This window comes from Hydra viridissima, unplaced genomic scaffold (assembly GCF_058129835.1).
Source record: "Hydra viridissima isolate aposymbiotic clone 2 unplaced genomic scaffold, HvirCarnegie_v1 scaffold_2, whole genome shotgun sequence".
NCBI lineage: Eukaryota > Metazoa > Cnidaria > Hydrozoa > Anthoathecata > Hydridae > Hydra > Hydra viridissima.
This window is the reverse complement of record NW_028324301.1, coordinates 14,385,001-14,406,424: the sequence shown is the minus strand read 5'-3', so window position 1 is coordinate 14,406,424 and position 21,424 is coordinate 14,385,001. Positions and strand designations below refer to the sequence as shown.

The 21,424-nt window shown below is 30.1% G+C and overlaps 2 protein-coding genes and 2 pseudogenes across 2 annotated transcripts in view; 3 read left to right on the top strand and 1 right to left on the bottom strand.

The window, feature by feature from the left end:
• Positions 1-234: 234 nt before the first annotated feature.
• The window catches only part of LOC145184771 (SH2 domain-containing protein 4A-like), a 21,778-nt gene continuing 588 nt past the window's right edge, over positions 235-21,424 (bottom strand). Inside the window, exons 2-7 of the mRNA XM_090079593.1 lie at positions 5,381-5,617; positions 3,587-3,664; positions 3,263-3,471; positions 2,695-3,191; positions 916-1,223; positions 235-843 (exon numbers count right to left, since the gene is read on the bottom strand). Coding sequence (XP_089935719.1) covers positions 515-843; positions 916-1,223; positions 2,695-3,191; positions 3,263-3,471; positions 3,587-3,664; positions 5,381-5,555 — 1,596 coding nt within the window. The 5' untranslated portion in view covers positions 5,556-5,617 and the 3' untranslated portion in view covers positions 235-514. The remainder of the gene's footprint in view (positions 844-915; positions 1,224-2,694; positions 3,192-3,262; positions 3,472-3,586; positions 3,665-5,380; positions 5,618-21,424) is intronic.
• LOC149892116 (uncharacterized) lies at positions 5,948-15,163 on the top strand (annotated as a pseudogene).
• Positions 12,419-13,731, top strand: LOC149892117 (uncharacterized; annotated as a pseudogene).
• On the top strand, positions 16,211-19,175 carry LOC149892115 (uncharacterized). The gene has a single exon (XM_090079596.1). The coding sequence runs from the start codon at positions 17,439-17,441 to the stop codon at positions 17,964-17,966; it is 528 nt and encodes a 175-aa protein (XP_089935722.1). The 5' UTR covers positions 16,211-17,438; the 3' UTR covers positions 17,967-19,175.

The window sequence follows — 21,424 nt, the reverse complement described above, 5'->3', positions numbered from 1 at the left end:
ACAACTAGAAGAACTTACAAAAAAGAGATCTTGAGTTACAAATATTATAAATCAAGAAAAAAAAGCAGATTTTGTTAAAAACAAATAAGGATCTTCATAGGCCACATAACCAAAACAGATATATGAAAATATCATTCATATAAATAAACTATACAAAAACATAATCTCTACAAAAATAAAAAAAAGTCAAAATAAAGTTTTAATTTAAATGGAAAAAAAAAACTTTCATATCTACAAATTTTCTACAAATTATTTTTTCACTTGGTTAAATTATGTTTACAAGAAACATACATCTTGGGAAAAACATAAATATAAGGTTTTGATATTTTATCTCTACTTATGTTGCAAGCTCATTAAAATTGCATTGTTGACATCATAAGCTATTTCATTTTTATTAGTGTATTTTAGTTACTTTTCATAAAACAACACTAATAATAACTAGATAGCAAACAAAAGTTTGATAAACAATTTTGGGAAATATAATTGTAAAATAAAAATCTAAGTAAAATATACATCAGACTAAAGTATTTTCCACAAATAAATCAATATAATCAGGAGGGTTGCTTTCTTGACCACAGGGGTAAATCAAAATCTCCTGACCTAGCCCAGATATAGGATTTATTTTATGATAATCAATTAATTCATTTAAGGAACTATGAACAATCTGTTCTGTACCAAAAAATTGGTAGCCATTAGCAGAAGTGTCAATAAGAAAATGTTTACAACGAGCAATGTCTTTAAACGATACTGTGTAACCCCAGACACGTTCACTAACTCTTACTAAAAATGAACCCTTCTGTTTTTTTTCAAGTATTTTCTCTGCTTCTTGACGAGAAATAATACCTATAAAAAATATTTAATCAAAGAATCAATATTAAAAGTTCATATCAATTTTTGTTAGTAAAAAAAACATACCATGAAACCATAACAAAGGATTATGGTCTTTGTCCAGCCCAGCTGATCGAGCATATTCAACTTCTTTCCACCATTTAGACACTTCATCTCGGCTTTTAGGTCTAGCAGGTCGAATTTGGTTCTTTACTATATCAAGCTGATCAGGCGCTGGAGGAGGCCGATTTGTAGGCTTGACTATGTCACGCTTAATTGCAACAGTATCATTTTGACTTCTTGTTACAGTACTAACATTGACAGGACCAGATATAGTTGGACGAGCTGGAAGAGGTGGCCGTATTGGTCGATCATCTTTTTTTGAAGACTTCTGTCTAAGTAAAAAAAAACTTAATTGCCTAATTAAAGTAAAAAAAATATTTTTTTGTAAAAAAAAAAAGCAAGACTAACATTCACTTTTTAAACAAGTCTATTATTCAAATTACCCTAAACTATAAAAGTAAATAAATGGTAAAAATGTTATTACAAAAATATATGGAGAGTTATGATGGAGAAGAAAATAGAGAAGACAATCATCATCATAGATGGTTATACCAGGACTTCACTTCAAATTTAGAAATTCCAGAAATGGAACAAAGTAAAACAATAGAAATTGAGTAAGGCAAGAAAAGAAAGAGGACAAGAAATAAAAGTTACACACAAAATATCAAAAAAATCAAAAGAAATAGTGACAAGGAATACATAACAAAAAAATCAAAATCTGTGAGTGCTAAAGTTTTTCAAAATAAGGATTGCTTTTGCCCAAAAAAATGTTTCGATCACATAGAATATAATGAAAGAAAATCAAATTTTGATCATTTTAAATATCTAGAATCTATATGTATGTATTAAAGTTCATAAAAAATAAAAACAACTCAGAACTTCTAATAGACCTGTGAGAAAATGCAGTTACAAATATTTTTTATCAAGAAGTAAAAATTAGGAAAGGTTTGTTTACAGAAAGATTTTTTTTTTTGATACCTTTAAAAATTCTGTACAGTCAATTTGTGTACTGAATGCTCCAGCACCTGGAGCATTGTGGGAAAATGTGTAGATCTTTGCAATAAACAAATGAAATTTGTATGTATATAGTTAGGGTTTCCATAATTTCCATGAAGACAATGTCAAAATGTATGTATAGGATGAAATTATAGCTTCAAGAGGTTCACAGGAAGTAGCATCATGTATTTTAAAGTATATGAAAGATGTAACTAGTCAAAACATGTAATAGCCTACAGTAGTTCCCAGAACCAAAACTGTATCATTATTGTAGTATTGACATAAATGAAAATGGCTAAGTCTTCAAATAACAACATTGAAATGATAGAATACAAGTTTTTGGTATTTGGTTATTCCTTTTGTCAAATGCTCATGATTTTGGGTTGATATTCTTGAAAAATAAACCTTATAAGATATTTTATAAAACTTCATTAGATTATTCTGAATTCCATGTTTTGGATATTTAACCTAAAAGAAGATCAAAAATATATGGAAATATTAAATTATTTCTATTACATACAACCACTTGACCAGTAATGGAAGAAAAATGTAAAGGTATTATGTGTTTACTATCTTACATCACCATACATAAACAAAACCTAAATTGATAAAAATTGATTTATTTTCAAAAATACTTAATAAATGTTCAGGAAGTATTTCATTAAAATCATTGTTTCTAATAAACTCTTAGTTTTTTTTTTTCCTTTAAGTCGTTTTGAAGATTGATTAGGTTATTTCAAACATTTCAAACAACATTTTCATATAATTTTCACACATATTTTTCTTTACTTAAGTAAATAAACTTACTCAAATGAATTTAAGGGAGTAGAGGTTTGTGCATGATCAGATTTAACAACAACTGAAGCAACAGTGCGGGATTTTTCTCTATGGTGGTTCTCTTCCTGGATGGGAGGTTGCTTTTGAAATTTACTTAACTCCTCTCTTTCTTTAGCTAACTTGCGTATGCGTTCATATTCTACTTTGCTTTGATTAAATGAATTCCGGCGCTTTTCTTCTTCCATTTTGGCTTTTGTTTCCCGTTCTTTCCATTCTTCTTCAAGACGCTTATTTTCTTCTTCTTCTTGTTTTTGCTTTTCTTCTTGTTCTTTTTTTGCTTGTTGATAAAGTTCTTCTTTACGTTTATTTTCTTGTTCAAGGAGTTCTGCTTCATGCTTTTTTTGCAATTCTTCTTCTTTTTCCTGAGCTTCAAGAGAAAAGATTTTAAACTGCTTGTTTTCTTCGCGTTGTATTTGTTCAATCTCTGACAGCTTAGCCTCAGTTTTCTCTGTTTGACTTTTTAGTTCCTAAATATAGAAGTTCTAAAGTAAAGTATATGTAAGGGTTTTAAAATCTAAGTGTTACTGGTAAAACATACCTTTATATTCTGAAGGGGAACTTCTTTATTATTTAAAAGAGCCTCTTGCTCTTTTGCCAAGATATCTTCTTCCTCTTTTTTTTTCTTTTCTGGTAATAGTTTTTTAGCTTCAATTTCTTCAAGTTCTTTCTTACGCCTAATATCTGCTTCTTTGCGTGCTTGCTCACCAGCCCTTTGGAGTGCTGCTTCTTCTTCTTTCTTTTTTATTTCTAGAAAAACATCAAATATAATATCTTATGACTAATTAAGTATTGTTAAAACTGCATATTTTTCTTTTTTAAATGTAAACCAATAGTTGTATCTAGATTAAGATTTTTCACAAACCTATAGGATCAATATCGTTGATATATTCTACAACAATCTTGTCACCTTCACATAGAAATGTTACTGTTTTGTTCTTCTCTATGAAAAAAAAATCAGAAGATGTTTAAGTAAACAAAATTAATATCTATTATTTTAAATACTGAAATTTATTAGAGTCTTAAAATCATGGGAATAATGATTATAATGATTAAATATTCTGTGTATTTTTGATGAATATTTTAAGTGAAATACACTAAACCACAAAATTAACAACGACTTAAAAATTCCAACCTATTTTGAAAAATATCATGTATTTTTTAGATTTATGAATTACAAATAATGTATAATGTTTATTGCTGCACCTTTTGTAGGTTTTGTTCCATTTCCCTTACCTAATTTCATAAGTAGCATGTTTTGCTGTAATTAAACCACACTTCTTAAAGCAAAGTATGTGCTGGTTTTATATTGTTTTAACAGGACAAAAGAAGACCATCATTTGAGCAACACATTCACAATGTAGCGTTCTAGAAGAAATTTAAGTCATGATGAATGTGTTGCAATTGTTACTTTGTCCAATGAAGGATTAACAAATGACAAACTTGGAGTGTCACATACAACAGTTAGTAAGGTTCTACAAAGGTTTGTAGAGACCAATGATCACACTAGACAACTTGCACAAGGCAGACCGCGAGCTACCAAGGATGTGGAGGACTATTTTAAATGCTTCAACACTGAGAGAACAGTTCACTACTGCATGAAGTCTCCAAATACAACTTGCTGAGGTTCATGGAACTGCTGTTAGTCTAGATACCATAAGAAGAAGACTTCGTTCTTTAAATTTACAACCTTAGGCAACAGCTACTGGCCCCAGACTGTCTGCAGACATAGCAGACATTTTAGAACCATTTGTGGTACCTTTTGCACTGTACATTGGAGATGGATTCCTTCTTAAGTAGGATAATGCTAGACCACATACGGCACATATGGTTACTGAATACTTTAATAATGTTAATATTCAAGTTTTGGAGTGGCCAGCTTGCAGTCCAGATATAAACCTAATAAGCATCTTAGGGACATAATGGGACGCCATGTTAGAAGCCAACATCCACCACCTTACAGCCTAGACGAGCTGGGGCAAAGTCTTATCCATGTGTGGGAAGATATCCCTTAGATCTCTAATTGAAAGTATGCCATGGTGCTGTCAGGTTGTAATAACATCAAGAAGTGGTAACACTAGTTAATGATAAGTCAAAAATGTTTCTATTTAAGATACATTAGTGTGCGTAGCAAAAATAGTCATTTTACTTTATTTTGTTAAATGAACCATATTTTTGGTTTTAGTCTTTTTTTTTCACCATCCTCAAAGTCAATTTTATTATTATCATCAAAATAATTGTGTTCATGTGTTCTATTCTTAATAAATTTGTCAAAATATATTATTATATTGATAACAATCAAAATAAATCAAAATGCACAAGTGGTGCGTTAATTTTGCAGTTAAGTGTAGTTTGGTGTTTTCAGAAAGAAAACCTCTCAATATATGGATAGTTTAAAAAAAACTGTCCTGCAAAGGAAAAAGTGATCTACATGGCATAAATTTATTTTGAATATTTGATTATTTGTGTTGTTTAAATAAAACAAGAGGCAGAAAACAGACAAAACAATATTACTTTTGAAAAAAAAAGTGTAAAAAGAAATTACGTCAAAGTTCTGATTTTACATAAAAGAACATAAAATAAACTAGTTCATTAAATGCCTGAAACAAATAAAAAATATTCAAGTAATGTTAACAAAAACAAAAACCAATTAACTTACTTTTCCTTTGTAATGGTGTTATCTTCTCTTCTTCTTGAAGTTTAAGTTCTTGCTCTTTGTATCTGCGTATTTGCTCTTCCCTCATTTTATGGAACAAGATCTGTTTTTGTTCTTCTGACAACTCTTCAAGAAGCTCAGGATCAATATACATGTCTTTTAGTATTTGCTGCAACATGGTGGTAGGTTTATCTGTTTGATTGCGGTATATACTTATTCAATGGTGATGCTACACAGATGCTAATATTTTAAAGATTAATTTAAATTAAATTTTTGTAAATAAAACTTCTCAAAATTCTATAGTGCAGTCTGATTAAAAATTTTAACAAAAAAAAAATTCAAATATGAAAAGAAAATTCAGAAACATTTAATGGTTATATCAATAACTCATAAAAAAATCTTTTTCACAACTAGCTTCTCTTTACTGAATCTTTTTCATTTAAAGAGAACTTTTCAAAGGAATTTAATTTTTTCTTAGACTTTAAAAGTGTAAATTCTTCACATACTTATTAATGAGATTTCCTGAAGAAATTGGGACACGATAGGCATGTAACTGAACATTTCACATTCATGGCCTTTAAGGAAAGTATTTATTACATCAAAGTAAACCATTAATAAAGCAAGGAAATTTAAAGCTTCAAAAGAGATACCAGCTCTTCCAGGAAAAAAAATATTGTTAGATTTAAGCTAGATATCATTAGTAAAGTGGAATGTGAATACAAACAGTGGAGTACAACAGATAGAAAAGAGCTTTTAAGTTACACATCTAAAGCAGGTGAATTCATAGAAAATCTTTGTGAAAAGCTTTACAACATTACATCCCACTTTTATATTGCTAAAGCACAAGGTAAGTTGTCATATTTTTACAAGAAATGTTCTTCAAAAAAATCTTGTATTATTAAACTATTGATAATGGTAAAATTCAAATCTGTTTAAATATTTTTAGAAATACTCAAAAAATCCACCTCTCAATTTTTTACCCAAAGACCCTTTAAAATATTTATTTTAAAAAAAAGAAGAAAATAGACAAAGATATAATGCTAGTGTGGTTTCTCAGAAAAACTGTAGGTAAAATACAATTTCCCTTTTTAAGTTAGCTCCATAATATTGATTCCTCATCTTCAAAACTATACAGGTACAAATTTTCAACTTGATCACATATATGGTTTTACAATAACCAATGAAATAAAAAAATCCACCAAAATAGGTAACTTTGAAGTAATGTTATCTTAAAAAACCATTTAATTAGTGAGCAGAAATTAAACATGATAATCTATGTGATGAAGGTCACCATTTTGACAAAGTATGAAGAAAATCTGCATGGTGGAACATAAATTTCCATTGTAAAGGGACATCAGCTTCAAAATGTTCAATGTATAGAGTTCAACGGCTACTGGATTGATTTCTGTAAATGACTGATTAAGTAACTTGGTACAAAATTTGCTCTCCTGTCAATAAATACTCTAATTTAAAGTTTTACTTTTGTTTTCACTTTTTGTTGCCACAATCTAATCTTTTTTAATTAATTTATAAAGATGAAACATTAAAGTTTTGAATTGCCCTTCCAAGTCCCAACTTAAACTCTATTGAGAACCTTTAGTCATGGTTTGATAAATAGTAAACTACAACCCATATCATTTGGGAGCTGAAGATGCCTGCTACAAGCATTTAAAGATACAAGTATTTAAAGTATGTTGCTGAAGCTGTACAAAATCTTCAAGAGTCAATTTCTGAGCATACTGATAATCGCTTGATATTCTAAAATCCAAACTTTTTTCTAAAACAAATGTTGTATTAAAATATATTCTAAAAAAAATATTTAAAAAAAATATTTTATATGCAAGACTATAGTAACTCAAAATTTGTCATTTTTCTATTTAGCAAACATTTATCTAATAATAACTCTCAAAATAGTTAAACTTTTTGGTGTTTGAACTCCAATGATGTTTAAGCAACATTGAAGCTTAGAAATCCTATAATTACCCCATAGGTGTCCTATTTTTACCCAAAAGTCTTCAGTAACTACAAGACACATAAGATATAATACATACAATAATATTCTGACTAGAAGCTCAGGCTCCAAATCATTCTGTTAACTGCAAAATCTATAGTTAAGGAATATATATGGAAAAGTTACAGCCAAATATTAACTGGTCTCTGAAACAAGTGAAAAAATAAAACTATATTTTTATAACTTCAATTTTTTAAATTTAGCCACAAAACATATACAGGGTGCGGTAGCGATTTGCTAAAAAGCCATGCTTTGTCAACAGCTAATGTTTTCTCAGATAAAAAACTTTTTAGTATTGACTGTGTGATAGATAGGTGTAATGGCAGATTCATTGTGCAGAAGAGTGACAAAGCACCACCTGTGTATCACACCAAACACCCTCAGTCCATCATGATGCTAGGAATCATCGCTTCTAATGGAGAGAAATGTCTACCAATCTACATCAAAGAGAAAAAAAAAGTTACCTCTGATTTGTATATTAGCTTATTAAAACACTATGTGGTGCCATGGCTGAAGAAGACATTCTCAGAAAAAAATTACATCTTTTAACAGGACAATGCACCTTGTCATAGGTCCAGAAAAAGTCAACAGTATCTTCAGGACAATATGACTAATTTCTGGCCCAAACACTTTTGGCCACCATCCAGCCCTGACCTGAATCCCCATGGCTATAGTATATGGAGCGTAGTTGAGAGTAAGGCTTGCAAAAAGGCCCACTCAAGTGTCAAGTCACTAAAGTCATCAATTACCCGTGCTATGATATCAATTTCAAGGGAATGTATAATAAGCACCTGCCATTCCTTCTGCCCTGGGCTTGAGGCAGTGATTAAAAAAAAAGAAAACCTAATTGAATGTTAAGGTAGGAAAAGTATTTATCTTTAACTTTTCTCCTATTAATATTCCATGAAGATAATTTTTTAGTGCTTTAAAAATTGATTTTGAAAAATGTTCTAAAAAGTTCGTGAATCGCTACCGCACCCTGTACGTTATTGGTTTAATGAAAGCAAATCAAACTTAGACTCAAAGAAAAATCTGTAATCTTATAAAGCCTACTGGATGACTTATGATTTTTTTACTAAATTAAGAGACATAGTTATAAATTAATTAAACTAGAAGGCCAGGAAGCAGTAAAATTAGAGATCTGAAATACTCCATTATGATGAAAAAAATAGTCTCTTCCCTATAAAGTTATGAATGTTAGCCAGCTGTGTTTAATTTCCTACAAATATTTATACAAAAAACAACTCACAGCTTTAACTATATTTCTGAAATCATTAGCATTAATGCCACAAAATTTCTGAAAAATCTAAGGATCTTAGCCAAATGTGCTTTTTTTTAGCAGCTTTAGCAACTAATAAGCTTGCAAAATTCCTCATCAATAGGTTGACTAAAGATGCCTTGAAAGTGGTAGGCTCTTCATGCCTAAACTGTACATAATTGCAGTTGGAAAAATGAAACGTTTATTTTTTAAAGCCAACTATCAACAGCATTTTAATTTTAGATAAATTAGTTTTAGATGCAAAATAAATATATATATATATGTGTGTGTATGTGTGTGTGTGTGTGTGTGTGTGTGTGTGTGTGTGTGTGTGTGTGTGTGTGTGTGTGTGTGTGTGTGTGTGTGTGTGTGTGTGTGAGTGTGTGTGTAGATAGATAGATAGATAGATAGATAGATAGAGAGTAAGAATCTTATTACGTTACTCTAAGAATCTTATCATAACACTACAACAGTGTTTTCTTTATTTAGAAGTAAGATCTTGTGCTTGGAAGATTGTAGAAAGAAGCTATCAAAAAACAGATAAAACACCACAAAATTTAGTGCTTATTTGATATAAGTGTGAAAGATGTGCAGCAAAAAATTTTATCAAACAAACAAATCACTAAAGAAGAAAGAAATGTCGATATAAACTTTTTGAATGATCAACAAGGAGAACATAAAGCTGTGATGGGTGAAATAGACAAAAAGTACATATTTACTGCTTGTAGAAAGCAAAGGGAGATTGAATCTACCAAAAAGAGGGTGACTACTTCAAATAGTAAAATAATAGCTTCTGAATATATAAGCGATTTAGCTGTAAATCAGGTTAGCAGTGAAGAATCACAATACGAAGAGGATAACCAAGATTTTGAATATCAAAAGGAAAGAAAACCAAGATCTTATAAAAGAAAACCAAGATCTCATAAAAAAAACCAGATTTTGTTGAAGTTATGCTACGTAGGAAAATCTTAAAAGTTATTGCTGTTACAGCAAAGAGATATGGTATTCAGAGTTCAGCACATACAGCTACTTTGGCTAATGTCATTAACTTGGCTGGTGGAAACCTAAAGGACTTTGATATTTCTCTTAAGTCAGCAAAGGTCCATTCAAATGATGCAATTAGTAATAATGGTATAAAAATAAAGGAAGATTTCATTAAAATAGCCTAGGGAAAACTACTTTGTGTTCATTTTGATACAAAATTAGTAAAAGAGTATTTTTATGGTGAAAATAGAAATGTTGAGCGCTTAGCGCTAGTGATTTGAAGTCCTAGTATCAATAAAGAACAACTTTTTGAGGTTCTTTCTATAACAGATAGTCGTGGGATAACACAAGCCAAAACTATTAAGGAAATATTGGAATCTTGGAATCTCTGGGATTTAATACATAGTGTATGTTTTGACACTACATCTTCAAACACAGGTGAGAAAAATTTGTGCACTTAATAGTATAATAGATGATACTTTTGTATTTTTAAAATGGATTTGCAGACTGTTAAGCTCCATATTAAGGTTAGAACCATACTATTTATTGTTTATTTATAAAATACTTTTGTTCTAGTTCTGTTCAAATGTCTTTTTTATTATCTCATTTGTCATTATCTAGCATGCAGCACTTGCAGTTTCTGGAATAGTCTCAGACGGACCAGTTAATAATCTTTACAAAAAAATTCTTTACAAATAAACTTGAACAACCTGCACAGGTTTGAATGGAGCAAGCGAAAAGGTTGAAAAAAAGAAGAAAAGGTTGGGATTTGTATATTTCTTTTTCTCTAAATTAAAAAAAAAAATCATATCAAAAAATTTGAATTACATTTTTTCAAAGGCTTTTGAAACCAAAAGTTTTCTTGAATGTTCCTTGTTCACAGAAAATTTTCAACATGATGACTAGGGGTGTTCAAAGATATAAAATTTCAAAAACGCGAATACACAACAAGCTAAATTTGGGGCAAATATTAAAAAAATGCAATTACAAAAAAAAAAAAATCCAAAATATTGAGATTTACCTTGTGCTCAAGTGTCAAAACCCCCCTAAAAATGCCCCATATAGTACCCTCGAAGCAAGGCTTTGAGCGCAAGGTAAATCTTAATATTTTTAATTTTTTTTTTTTTAAATGTGCTCATAATAATCTATACTTTTTTTTTAAATTGATGTGTATCCATGATTTTTTTAAATAGTTCTTTAAATTGAAAACAATTTTATGCAAAAAAATGAAAATATGCACATTTAACAAAAGAATGTGCAATAACTCGTACTTATTTTATTTTTTTATATTCACATTGTTTGGTTTATTATTTATTAATGTTTCTTTTGTTATTTGATTTGTGTACTTTGTTAGCATTTTTCTTTTGTTCTCACTTAATAAACAATTTTATTAACTGTCTAAAACTTATAAAAAGAAAAAACTGACAATTGTAAATTAACATTAATGTATATTGCAAAATTCTGCAGTAAACATTTTAGTTTCATCTCATATTTTAAAATTAGTGAATGTCATTTCTTTTAAAATAGTTTTAAAAATTATAATGGACAATTTAATAGAAAAAAAAGGAGAGTCACAAAAAATGAAAGTTTCAAGTGCAAATAAAAGTAAGAAACTATTAAAAAGTGGCAATGAAAAGCAAAATATAAAAACGAAAAAAAAAAATTTTATTATTGAGAAAGTGAAACCAGCAATACCAAGTAACAAATTTGTTTTGAGCTTTTTTAAATTTTAAATATCTAGTTTAGGATATAAGATTAAAGTTTATAATGTGAAATCTAATGACTATAAGATTTCACGTTGTACAAAAGCAAACTCAACCTGAATATTTTTGTTATCAACTTTAGTTGATCAACTGCCAACTGGATTAGATATTTTACAACACATAGCTTTTAATAAGTCGAAGCTTTCTAAAACATCAAAAAAGTAAATGATAATTGCATGCTCGGTAAAAAAAGACAGAAAATACAAGAGATGTGTTGAACTGTTTTGTAGGTGTATTCTAAGCAAAATCAAGGGTCCCTGGCTTAAAGCTGGATTCTGTCTTCAATCAGATAATAACTTGACACAAAAGCTGAATAACTTGAACAAAAAATATTTGAATTTGAAAAAAAAAAACATGCACAGGAGGTCGCCTTTAGAATTAAAAAAGCAACAAGACTTTAGAAAGGAGCTGGGAAAAATCTTTTGTGCAGGAATAGCTGACTTACAAAACTGGATAAAGAAGGACAAGAATAGATCAGACCTAGATAGGAAAGAGGACCTATATTTTTTATACAATCAAGAACACAACAGAAAGTTATTTCTAGGGCCTGAAGACAAAAAATATAGCGAGAAGGTATTATATATTATAATATAAATCCATACTATAAACCTTTTTTCTGAATTTAAAAAAACTCTCCTATCATTGCTCACTCTTCTCCAATTTTTCATTGGTTTTTATTTTGTGTACATTAATTTTTATTTTATAATGTATGCTGTTTAGATTTTGGAGAAATCCATCTACAAAAAATGCTGCTAAATCAGTAGAAATAAGTTCAGAGTTAGAATTTAGTACAGACACCAGCAAAGATTCATCCTTTGATTCCAATTTTGAACCAGGATATTGGCGTTTTTTAGAGTCAAGTAGTCTTATAAAAGCTGAGATCCCAAAAGATATTACTTCTGGTAATGTTGCTCTAATTGCCACAATTACTGATATTTCTCTAAACGCTTTGACAAAAGTTACTGCTGCAATCCTTGACAGTTCTGGGGTTGATCTTATAAATGTAAATTGCAGTTGGTCAACAGATGAAACAAACAGCTCATGAAATGGCAGTTATTGCTAAAGATGTCAAACTTAGCATCCAAGCTTAGCATCCCTACCCATGCATTATAAATTTTGGCGGAAAAGACACTTTTGAAATTAATAATGGGAAAAAATTAAAGCATGATAGACTTGCTGTTCTGGCAACTATTAATAATGAGTCCCATCTTCTCGGAGTTACGCCATTACCCTCTTCATCTAGAGAAGATCAGTACAATGGTGTAATGAAAGTCCTAAAAGAGTACAATCTCGAATCAAAGATTGCATTAATTTGTTTTGATACCACATTAAGCAATACAGGAATACATAAAGGATCTTTAATAAGAATATCTACTGAGTTAAATAAATATCTAATTCTTTTAGCTTGAAGACATCATGTTTCTGAGTTGAGAATCACACACTTTTGTGAGGCTATAACAAATGAAAAAACTACAGCCCCCGATAACCCTTTGTTTAAACATTTCAAAAAATTGTTTGAGCAGCCTAATTTTGAGTACAACCCATCTATGTTAGTAAAATATAGTTGGGAAGAAATTAAAGGAACTGTTGTTAAAAAAGCTGCTACAGAATCTCTTGAGTATTGTACTTATTGAGAAATAATATTGTAAGGGAAGATAGCAAAGAACTTGCAGAGCTAGTGGTCAGCTATCTTTCTCCTTCTATCATTAAAATTCGAAAAACTGGAGCAGTTCATCATGCAAGATTTCTTAGGAAATCTATATATTATTTAAAAATGCAAATTCTTTCAACTCAAATTGATTTTATTCAAAAAAATAGAGAACATATTAAGGTAATAACTGAATTTATAGCTTGTTTTTGTGCAAAGTGGATCCTGCAATCAAATGATACAATCAAAGCTCCTTTTATGGATGTAACTGCTATTCATCGAATGCATCAGTATAAAGCAGTATGTGCAGAACCATTTGCTGTTGATGCTGTGTTAAATTTTTTATTTAAATATACATGGTATCTTGAATCAACTCTGATTCCTTTAGCCTTGCTAGATGATGGTGTTGCACTCGAAGAAAAGAAAAAAATTGCTGCTGCAATATTATCATTTCCAAAACCTAAGTCATGTTACTTTAAAACTGAAAATAAGCAAAAAAAAGATATAGAAAAATTGTTGAAAATTGAACTTAACATTCATCAGCAAATTCCTAGCTTAGCTTCTTTGGTTGATAAGTTCTCCTGGTTAATGTTTGATATGATCGGAATAAAAGATCAACAAATTGATGATTGGCTGACCTTGCCACCTCAGTATTGGCACACGCAATCATTTTTAATAAATTATTTTTAAATTTTGAAAAAAGTATTGTTTGTGTAACGACCACGCTGAAAAGGCAATTGGAATGATGCAACAATTTGTTTACCGCTACAGAGATGAGGAAGAAAAACAAAATAGGCTTATTGCTGTGGACAAAGTTCACTCAATTTTTTAGGCATCAAGCAGTGAATCTTTATTAACCAAGAAACAAAATAACAAAGTAATAAACAAGAAAAGAATTGCAAAGGGACTACTTAGCTTACGCTCCAAAATTCAGAAGATAGCTTGAACTTTAGTATTATTAAACAAATTATTACTTTAAAATTATTAAAAAAATATTTTTGAAAGATACAAGTTGCATGTAATTTAAGTTTGTATCATTCAATCAACCTATAAAAAAATGTTTTTCTAAAAAGCTAAATACAAATAAAATGAGAACCAAACAATGTGAATATAAAAAAATAAAATAAGTACGAATTATTGCGCATTCTTTTGTTAAATGCGCATATTTTCGTTTTTTTGCATAAAATCGTTTTCAATTTAAAGAACTTATAAGAAAAATCATGGATACACATCAATTTAAAAAAAAAGTATAGATTATTATGAACACATTAAAAAAAAAAAAAAAAAAATAATATCAAGATTTACCTTGTGCTCAAAGCCTTGCTACGAGGGTACTATTTGGGGCATTTTTAAGTGGGTTTTGACACTTGAGCACAAGGTAAATCTCAATATTTTGGATTTTTTTTTTGTAATCGTATTTTTTTTAATATTTGCCCCAAATTTAGCTTGTTGTGTATTCGCGTTTTTGAAATTCTTTTTTTTTTGAACACCCCTAGTGGTGACTACAAGCATTTGGCAGAGCTTGTTCTAGTTTGGCTAGGCAGTGAAAAACTAGCAAATTTTAAGTTTCGTAAACCTATAGCTTTAATCAGGCAAAATTTTTATCAAAAGCTATCTAATACATGACGCTAGAACTGCTTACATTTGATTTACAACATTTTGATATAATTAGTGCAGAAGAAATAGCAACAGTTCATCAAGTTGCTGAGTTTACTGGGCTGTTTCATGCAAGATGGCTTCTGAAAGCACCATTGGAAGCCTCTTCTCCTTGCTTAGATTTATGTGCAATCAGGGACATGATCAAGTATGTGTCATTTAACAAATTTCAACTGCAGCAATTAAAAGCTTTAAAAATCATTTATGGTTTCTTACAGAACAAAATGTTGTACTTGCTATATGCAATGAAACGCTAGACAATAATACAAGAGAAAAAATTGCCAAAAAACTATTTTTATACCCTAAACCCTCAAGATTAACATTGGGAAAACCATCTTTTCCAAACATTAACATAATGAAAATTCCAGAGTTATGGGAACTGGTTGGACCTCAAAGTTGGATTCTAATTCAACAGCTAAATCTATCTGCAATAGAAACAGAATGGATGCAAGTTAGCTCAAAGTAAATTTTTCTCTTAATTGATTTATTTTATTGACTTTTTTAGCATTTGAAATATTTAAAAATGCCTGTATAAATTTTTTTTTATTAATGATTGTGCTGAGAGAGGAGTAAAACTTATCCAAGACTTTACACACATGTGCCAAGATGAGGAATTAAAGCAATGTTTGATGCTTACAATTTTAAATCACAGACAAAAATTTTCAGTCAATACTAATGAGAAGTTGTCAAAAATTGTTTAACATGTGTTATGTAATTATTACATTCTTTATGTGATTGTTAAATTGTAAAAAGTTATCTAATTTCATAAATTTATTTCAAGTCATAAATTTATGTTAAGGTAATCAATAAAAAAAATAATTTTTAAAACATGATTTTAAAATAAAAATTTTAAAAAAATGTAATTTTTATTTATAAATGTGCTAAAAAAAAACTTTCTAAACACACAGATGAGCATAACTATGCATAACATAAGAAAACTATCCCTAATTATATATTTCTTCTGCTGTCGATAGCTAGCTATTAAGTCTAATATTACGTAAAAACTGGGTTTTTTTGAGAAACCAGGTCAAAGTTTTAAGATAAAAAACTTACAAAACAACACCTAAAGCTGTCCTATTAGTCTCTATTTTGCTGAATTATTGTTTTAATTGATCACACAAATGTCCCAATTCACTTAAACAAAAACAAACAAAAAATTAAATAAGGGCGTTTAACTACTCACAATGACTTTTTGAGGCAAAAATTTAAATTTTGAGCCTGTTGAGCGGGGGGGGGGGGGGGGGGGGGGGGGGGTCTAAAATTTGAGCAAATAAGTTAAATTGTGTTTTTTATTGATCATAGAGTACACCCACAGCACATAGAAAACAGTGCCTTTTGATTTTCAAAATAAAGGGGTGTTTCACAACACACACACACACACACACACACACACACACACACACACACACACACACACACACACACACACACACACACACACACACACACACACACACACACACACACACACACACACACACACACACACACACACACACACACACATATATATATATAAGTGTAGGTCAATGTTACCATTTTTTTCAAATATCAAATTGAGTAATGTTGCAGTAACTGTAACTAGGGTATAACAACAACTTCAACAAATTTCAGGAATACTGTATCAAAAATTGCTTGCGCATTTGTATTTAAAGTTTTCAACTATGACCTAAATTTGTAAGTTTCTAAAATATTTGGAATTTCAATCTTTGAAATTTTAAATTCCAAACAAGTATCTTATTTCAAAATATCTTGTTTTGAATATATAATGCAACCAATAAAAATGTTTGTCAAGCTACAGCAGCCAATCAAATTTAACGCATCTGGCGATTGTTTAATGAATAAACAGATAAATATAAAATAGTAAACAAAAACTTCAACAAGAATTACAAATATTATCAACAATAAAAAAATGCCGAAAATTATAGTTACATTTATAACACAAAAAACAAGTGGAAAGAAGTATGGTGGTGGTCCATGTGAATTATTAATGACAGAGCCAAGTACTTACAGACAGGTTATTCAATACTACTACTATCTTATTCATGTAAAGCCAACTGCAGATATCATAAAAGTTACTGAGCAAATTAAAAATAATTTAAAATCAATTTGGGCTACAGTGAATCCTAATCTACCTCTAATAAATGACAAATCTATTGCTATAAAGGAAAGGATCTTCTCATTCTAGTGAAAAACATTAATCGCAAGCATGGTAGAGCAAGTACCAAACGAAATCTTGATGCAAATTTGAATGAGCTTCTCAATATTTCTGCTTGTTCTTGCTCATTGAATATGCTACCTTGCAGTGATAGAAAAGTATCACGCAATAAAGCAAATTGCTCAGAAGAACATATTATATGTATTTGCCCTCAAAATGCAAATTTACTTCTTGAAGATAGAGTTTATCTTTGAGATCAGAGGCAGAAAACTGGTCCAAAAGGAGCTTATCAACTTTCTTTAGTTAATAAAGCAGCTTTCAAAGAAACAAGAGGATAAAAATAAGCAACAATAACTATCTCAAAGGGTAGTTGATAAAGCAGAATCTCTCATACAACAAACAATATCATCTGAAGAAGCTAACTTTTCAACTGAAACTGAGGTAAACTTATTGTAACTTTATTGAAATATTTTAAGTACATGCAAATTTTGTATGCTGCAATTTTTTTCAGGAAGAAGCTGAATGGCAACCAATAAAGAAATTTCCTGGAGACTACAACTTAAATAAACTTTCCAGGTTTGCTATGGAATTAGTCAGAAATGAGTGTTCATCAAACTTAGGTGCAGCTCTTGCAAATGCTTTACTACATGACATTAAACATATTTTGAGAAAAGATGTTGATATCAATCACATCTTAATTGACAAGTGCAAATTAGATAGGGCTAAAGCACAAGTAAAGATAGTTAGTGAAGGTAAAGATCTAGAAAAAAAAAAACAGTTAATTTGCCTTGGTGTGGATAGCAAACTTGATCAGACCACTAGAACTTCTTGCATAATAAACTCACCTGAAGGGGAATTCCTCAAAAAATCAATTGAACCTGAACATCACCTCACATTTACTTATGATGGAAAATCTACTAGAACTTATTTGACTCATAGAACAGTTCCTATTATTGGCGCAACTGGTTTAGGACTTGCAAAAGAGACATTCAGTGTTTTAAAAGAATTTAACAGTGTTGAAAGTATTCAGGCAGTTCTTCTTGATAATACTGCTACCAATACTGGCCCAATAAGTGGTTTAGTGATAAAACTTGAAGGGTTGTTAAAATGAAAACTGCACCTCATTGGGTGTGCGCTACATCAAAACGAACTTCCTTTAAGAGCTCTTTTTAAAAAACTAGATGGTGTAACAACTGGACTAGGAAGCTTTAGTGGCCTTCTTGGCAAAAGATGTGCTGAAAATATTCAGTATTTACATAAGGTTTTGTTTGAACCTGTCACAAATCCAAAAGTTAATGGGTATATTCTAAAAGAAAAAACTTAAAGACCTTAGTAGTGATCAAAGACTTTTATTTGAGTATTGCAAAGGAGTAGGGTCTGGTAAAGTTGCTGATAAATGGGCTGCTTATAAAATTGGTCCACTTAACAATGCAAGAAGGTTAACTCTAGCTATTCGCATTCTCTGCTTATATACAAGAGACAATCAACCAAACATTTAATGATGTGATACATATTGTGAAGCAGAACATTAAAAATAACGCATTCTGCCTAAGACCTGAAAACATTCTCTACGCCATGATTAAAGATGATGATAACAGGATCCGAAATCATGGTTTTCAATCAATACTAGCTCTTAGACAAAGGTATCTTTTTAAGTTATTTAATTGACTTAGTAACTAAAATAAATTATCTTATTATTCTTTTAAACACAACCATAACGCAGTATTAATCACAATTTTAAATTTACAGAATGAACTTAACCAGTTTTCAAAATGAATTGTAAAAAATTCCTGTAATAAATTTAAATTTCAATCACTGGTATGAGTTGATAGACCTCACTGCTCCAGACATTACCGAACCTCCTACTACGCAACATTTTACAATTCAAGAAATTCAATACTTCATAGACAATTCTGTTAAGCCAGATATTCCGGACTTTCCATCTCACTCCCTGAGTGTAGAGTGAACTGTTAAACTAGTATCGGAAGCATCCCATTACCTTTACTGGTTTGAGAACCAACACAGCTGCATCTTAAAAAAATAGCTTAGCAGAAAGATGCGTCAAGCATATATGCCAAAAGGATATTATTCCCATTCATATGATGATATTTTGAAACCCAGGTAGCTAAAACTTACATGACATGATGCAGGTATTTCTTCAATTTTTATGACCACTTATAATTAGTTACGTTTTTGCATTTTAATAGAAATTTAATGCATGGCAAAAATTATTTCAAAATATATTTAACATTTTAAAAACATTAGCGGGCTATTCTGCTAAAAAAAGGGGGGAGAGAGTTTTCTAAGATTGTCCATAGATGGTGTAAATATACTGAAAAGCATGTGAAATAGCGGTGGACTTTAAATAACCATGAGTTCCAACAAAATTAATCACAAAACAATTAAAATTTTGTTAAAATGTGCAATGGCTGGATCAAAACCGGCTCTTTTTTGAAAAAAATGCCCTTTAATTAAATATTTCTATTTAATTATAATCACAATTACTGATATTCACATAGAAAACCATTCATTAGTGACTAAACATGAGGTGTATATGTTTTTTTTAATTTTTTTTATTTGCACAAAAAGAAGGTGTACCCTGTAAAATTTGCTTTAGTGCAAAGGGCTGGTTTTGAAGCTGACAGTCTCATATATATATGTGTGTATGTGTGTGTGTGTGTTGTGTGTGTGTGTGTGTGTGTGTGTGTGTGTGTGTGTGTGTGTGTGTGTGTGTGTGTGTGTGTGTGTGTGTGTGTGTGTGTGTGTGTGTGTGTGTGTGTGACTAGTAGTATATATACATATATACATGCATATGTATATATAATACTGGTTAAAAGTTTAAATTCACCTCACACTTTTACTAAATAATAAAAATCAAGCTTTTCCTTAAATATTTTATTTTAATAAAATTACCGTATATACTCGCGTATAAGTCAAGAAATTTTGGACGAAATATTTACTCTAAAACAGCAATTCGACTTCTATGCAGGTCAGAAAAAAAACAAATTTATTCCTAGAAGTTTTTTTTCGTATTTCTTATTTTTTGATTAAAAAATATTTCATTTAATATTGATTTTGTATTTTGTAATTTTCACTCTAAATTCCCACTTCGACTTATACGCGGATCAACTTACGCGAGTATATACGACATTTATTAAAAAAAAAAAGTAATTATTATTTAAACATTTTATGTTGACTCTTATTGATTTGATTGTGATTTTATTCCAACAAGTTTTTAGAAATGTGCCAAGTTGTTTTGTATTGTTTGATTGCATTTTCTTCATGTTTCTATAATACTCATCCCACAACAGCTTAATAGGGCTACAATCAGAAGATTGAGACAATTCCATATATTTTAGCTCTCTTTGCTTTACTTTAGCTGAAATACAATTTCAGTAATATTTAGAACTGTGATTGGGATCATTGTCTTGCTGAAAAACAAATCTGAAACCCAAAAGTCATTTCCTACATAGAAAAGCGCTTTGTTGGAGAATTTCATAGTAAACTTTTATTTTCTATAATGCTTTTAGTTTGCACAAGATTACCAACTTTGTTCCCTGCAAAGCATCTCTAGACCATGACCAACCCTCCACCATACTTGAATGATTGATTAATAATGCATTCACTGACCAAATGTCACACACATTATTAAGGTTATCCTCTAAAAATTTCGAACTTTGATTCATCTGTGAACGAAACCTTATACCCTTGTTCAGTTGTCTGATCTTTACATATTTTTACCCAATTCAATCTTATAACTTTGTTTTGTTTGCATAGTAATGATTTTTTTCGCCACAACACATCCTTTTAAACCATATCCAAAGACATTGCTGTACCAATAAGACAGATACCGGTGTTTCCCATATGGAGTTGCTCTTGAATTTTGAGAGCTATGAGGTTACAATAATTCTTGCTTTGAATGCAGATGAACTTGTCCTCTTGTTTGAAGTTGCTTTAGGCCTTCCAGTATTTTGATGACAACTCTTACTGCACTTACTTTTGGACTTTCTTGAACCACTTCCATGACTACACTTTGAGAAACATTAATTTTTATAGGAATTTTTCACATTCAATAACTTTTGTGAAATGCCACAATGATTGACTTGCCACAATGAATGCCACAATGATTGAGTTCTACTCTTTGACTTTTTTTTATTGTAATCAAAATAAAAAAAGTATTTCTTTTATAATTTAAAAACTTAGATCACAATTGTCAATTTAGATGACAGTTGTCAATTTAGACAACAATGTTTCTTAACAGTTATGATATTTATTATAAAAATGTTCTGCTCACCTTTGTGTAAAGAAAAACACAAAAAAAATATGTCTTGCAGCACAGAGATGACACATAATATGTACTAGGTGCTATGAAACAATACATCTTGTTAAAACAAGAAAAGAAACAGCCTCCTTTGTGGTGCCATGAAACAATACATCTTGTTAAAACAAGAAAACAGCCTCCTTTGTTTCAATTAGGAGTGTATTTTATTTTATTGTTAGTACAATCCACATGATTGATAAAATCTACTGATTAGCTGACTAAATTATTTAACATTTAACAAAAAAAAG

Excerpts from the sequence above, each read along its gene's own strand:
- LOC149892115 (XM_090079596.1), top strand. The coding sequence starts at position 17,439 with ATGGAATTAGTCAGAAATGAGTGTTCATCAAACTTAGGTGCAGCTCTT.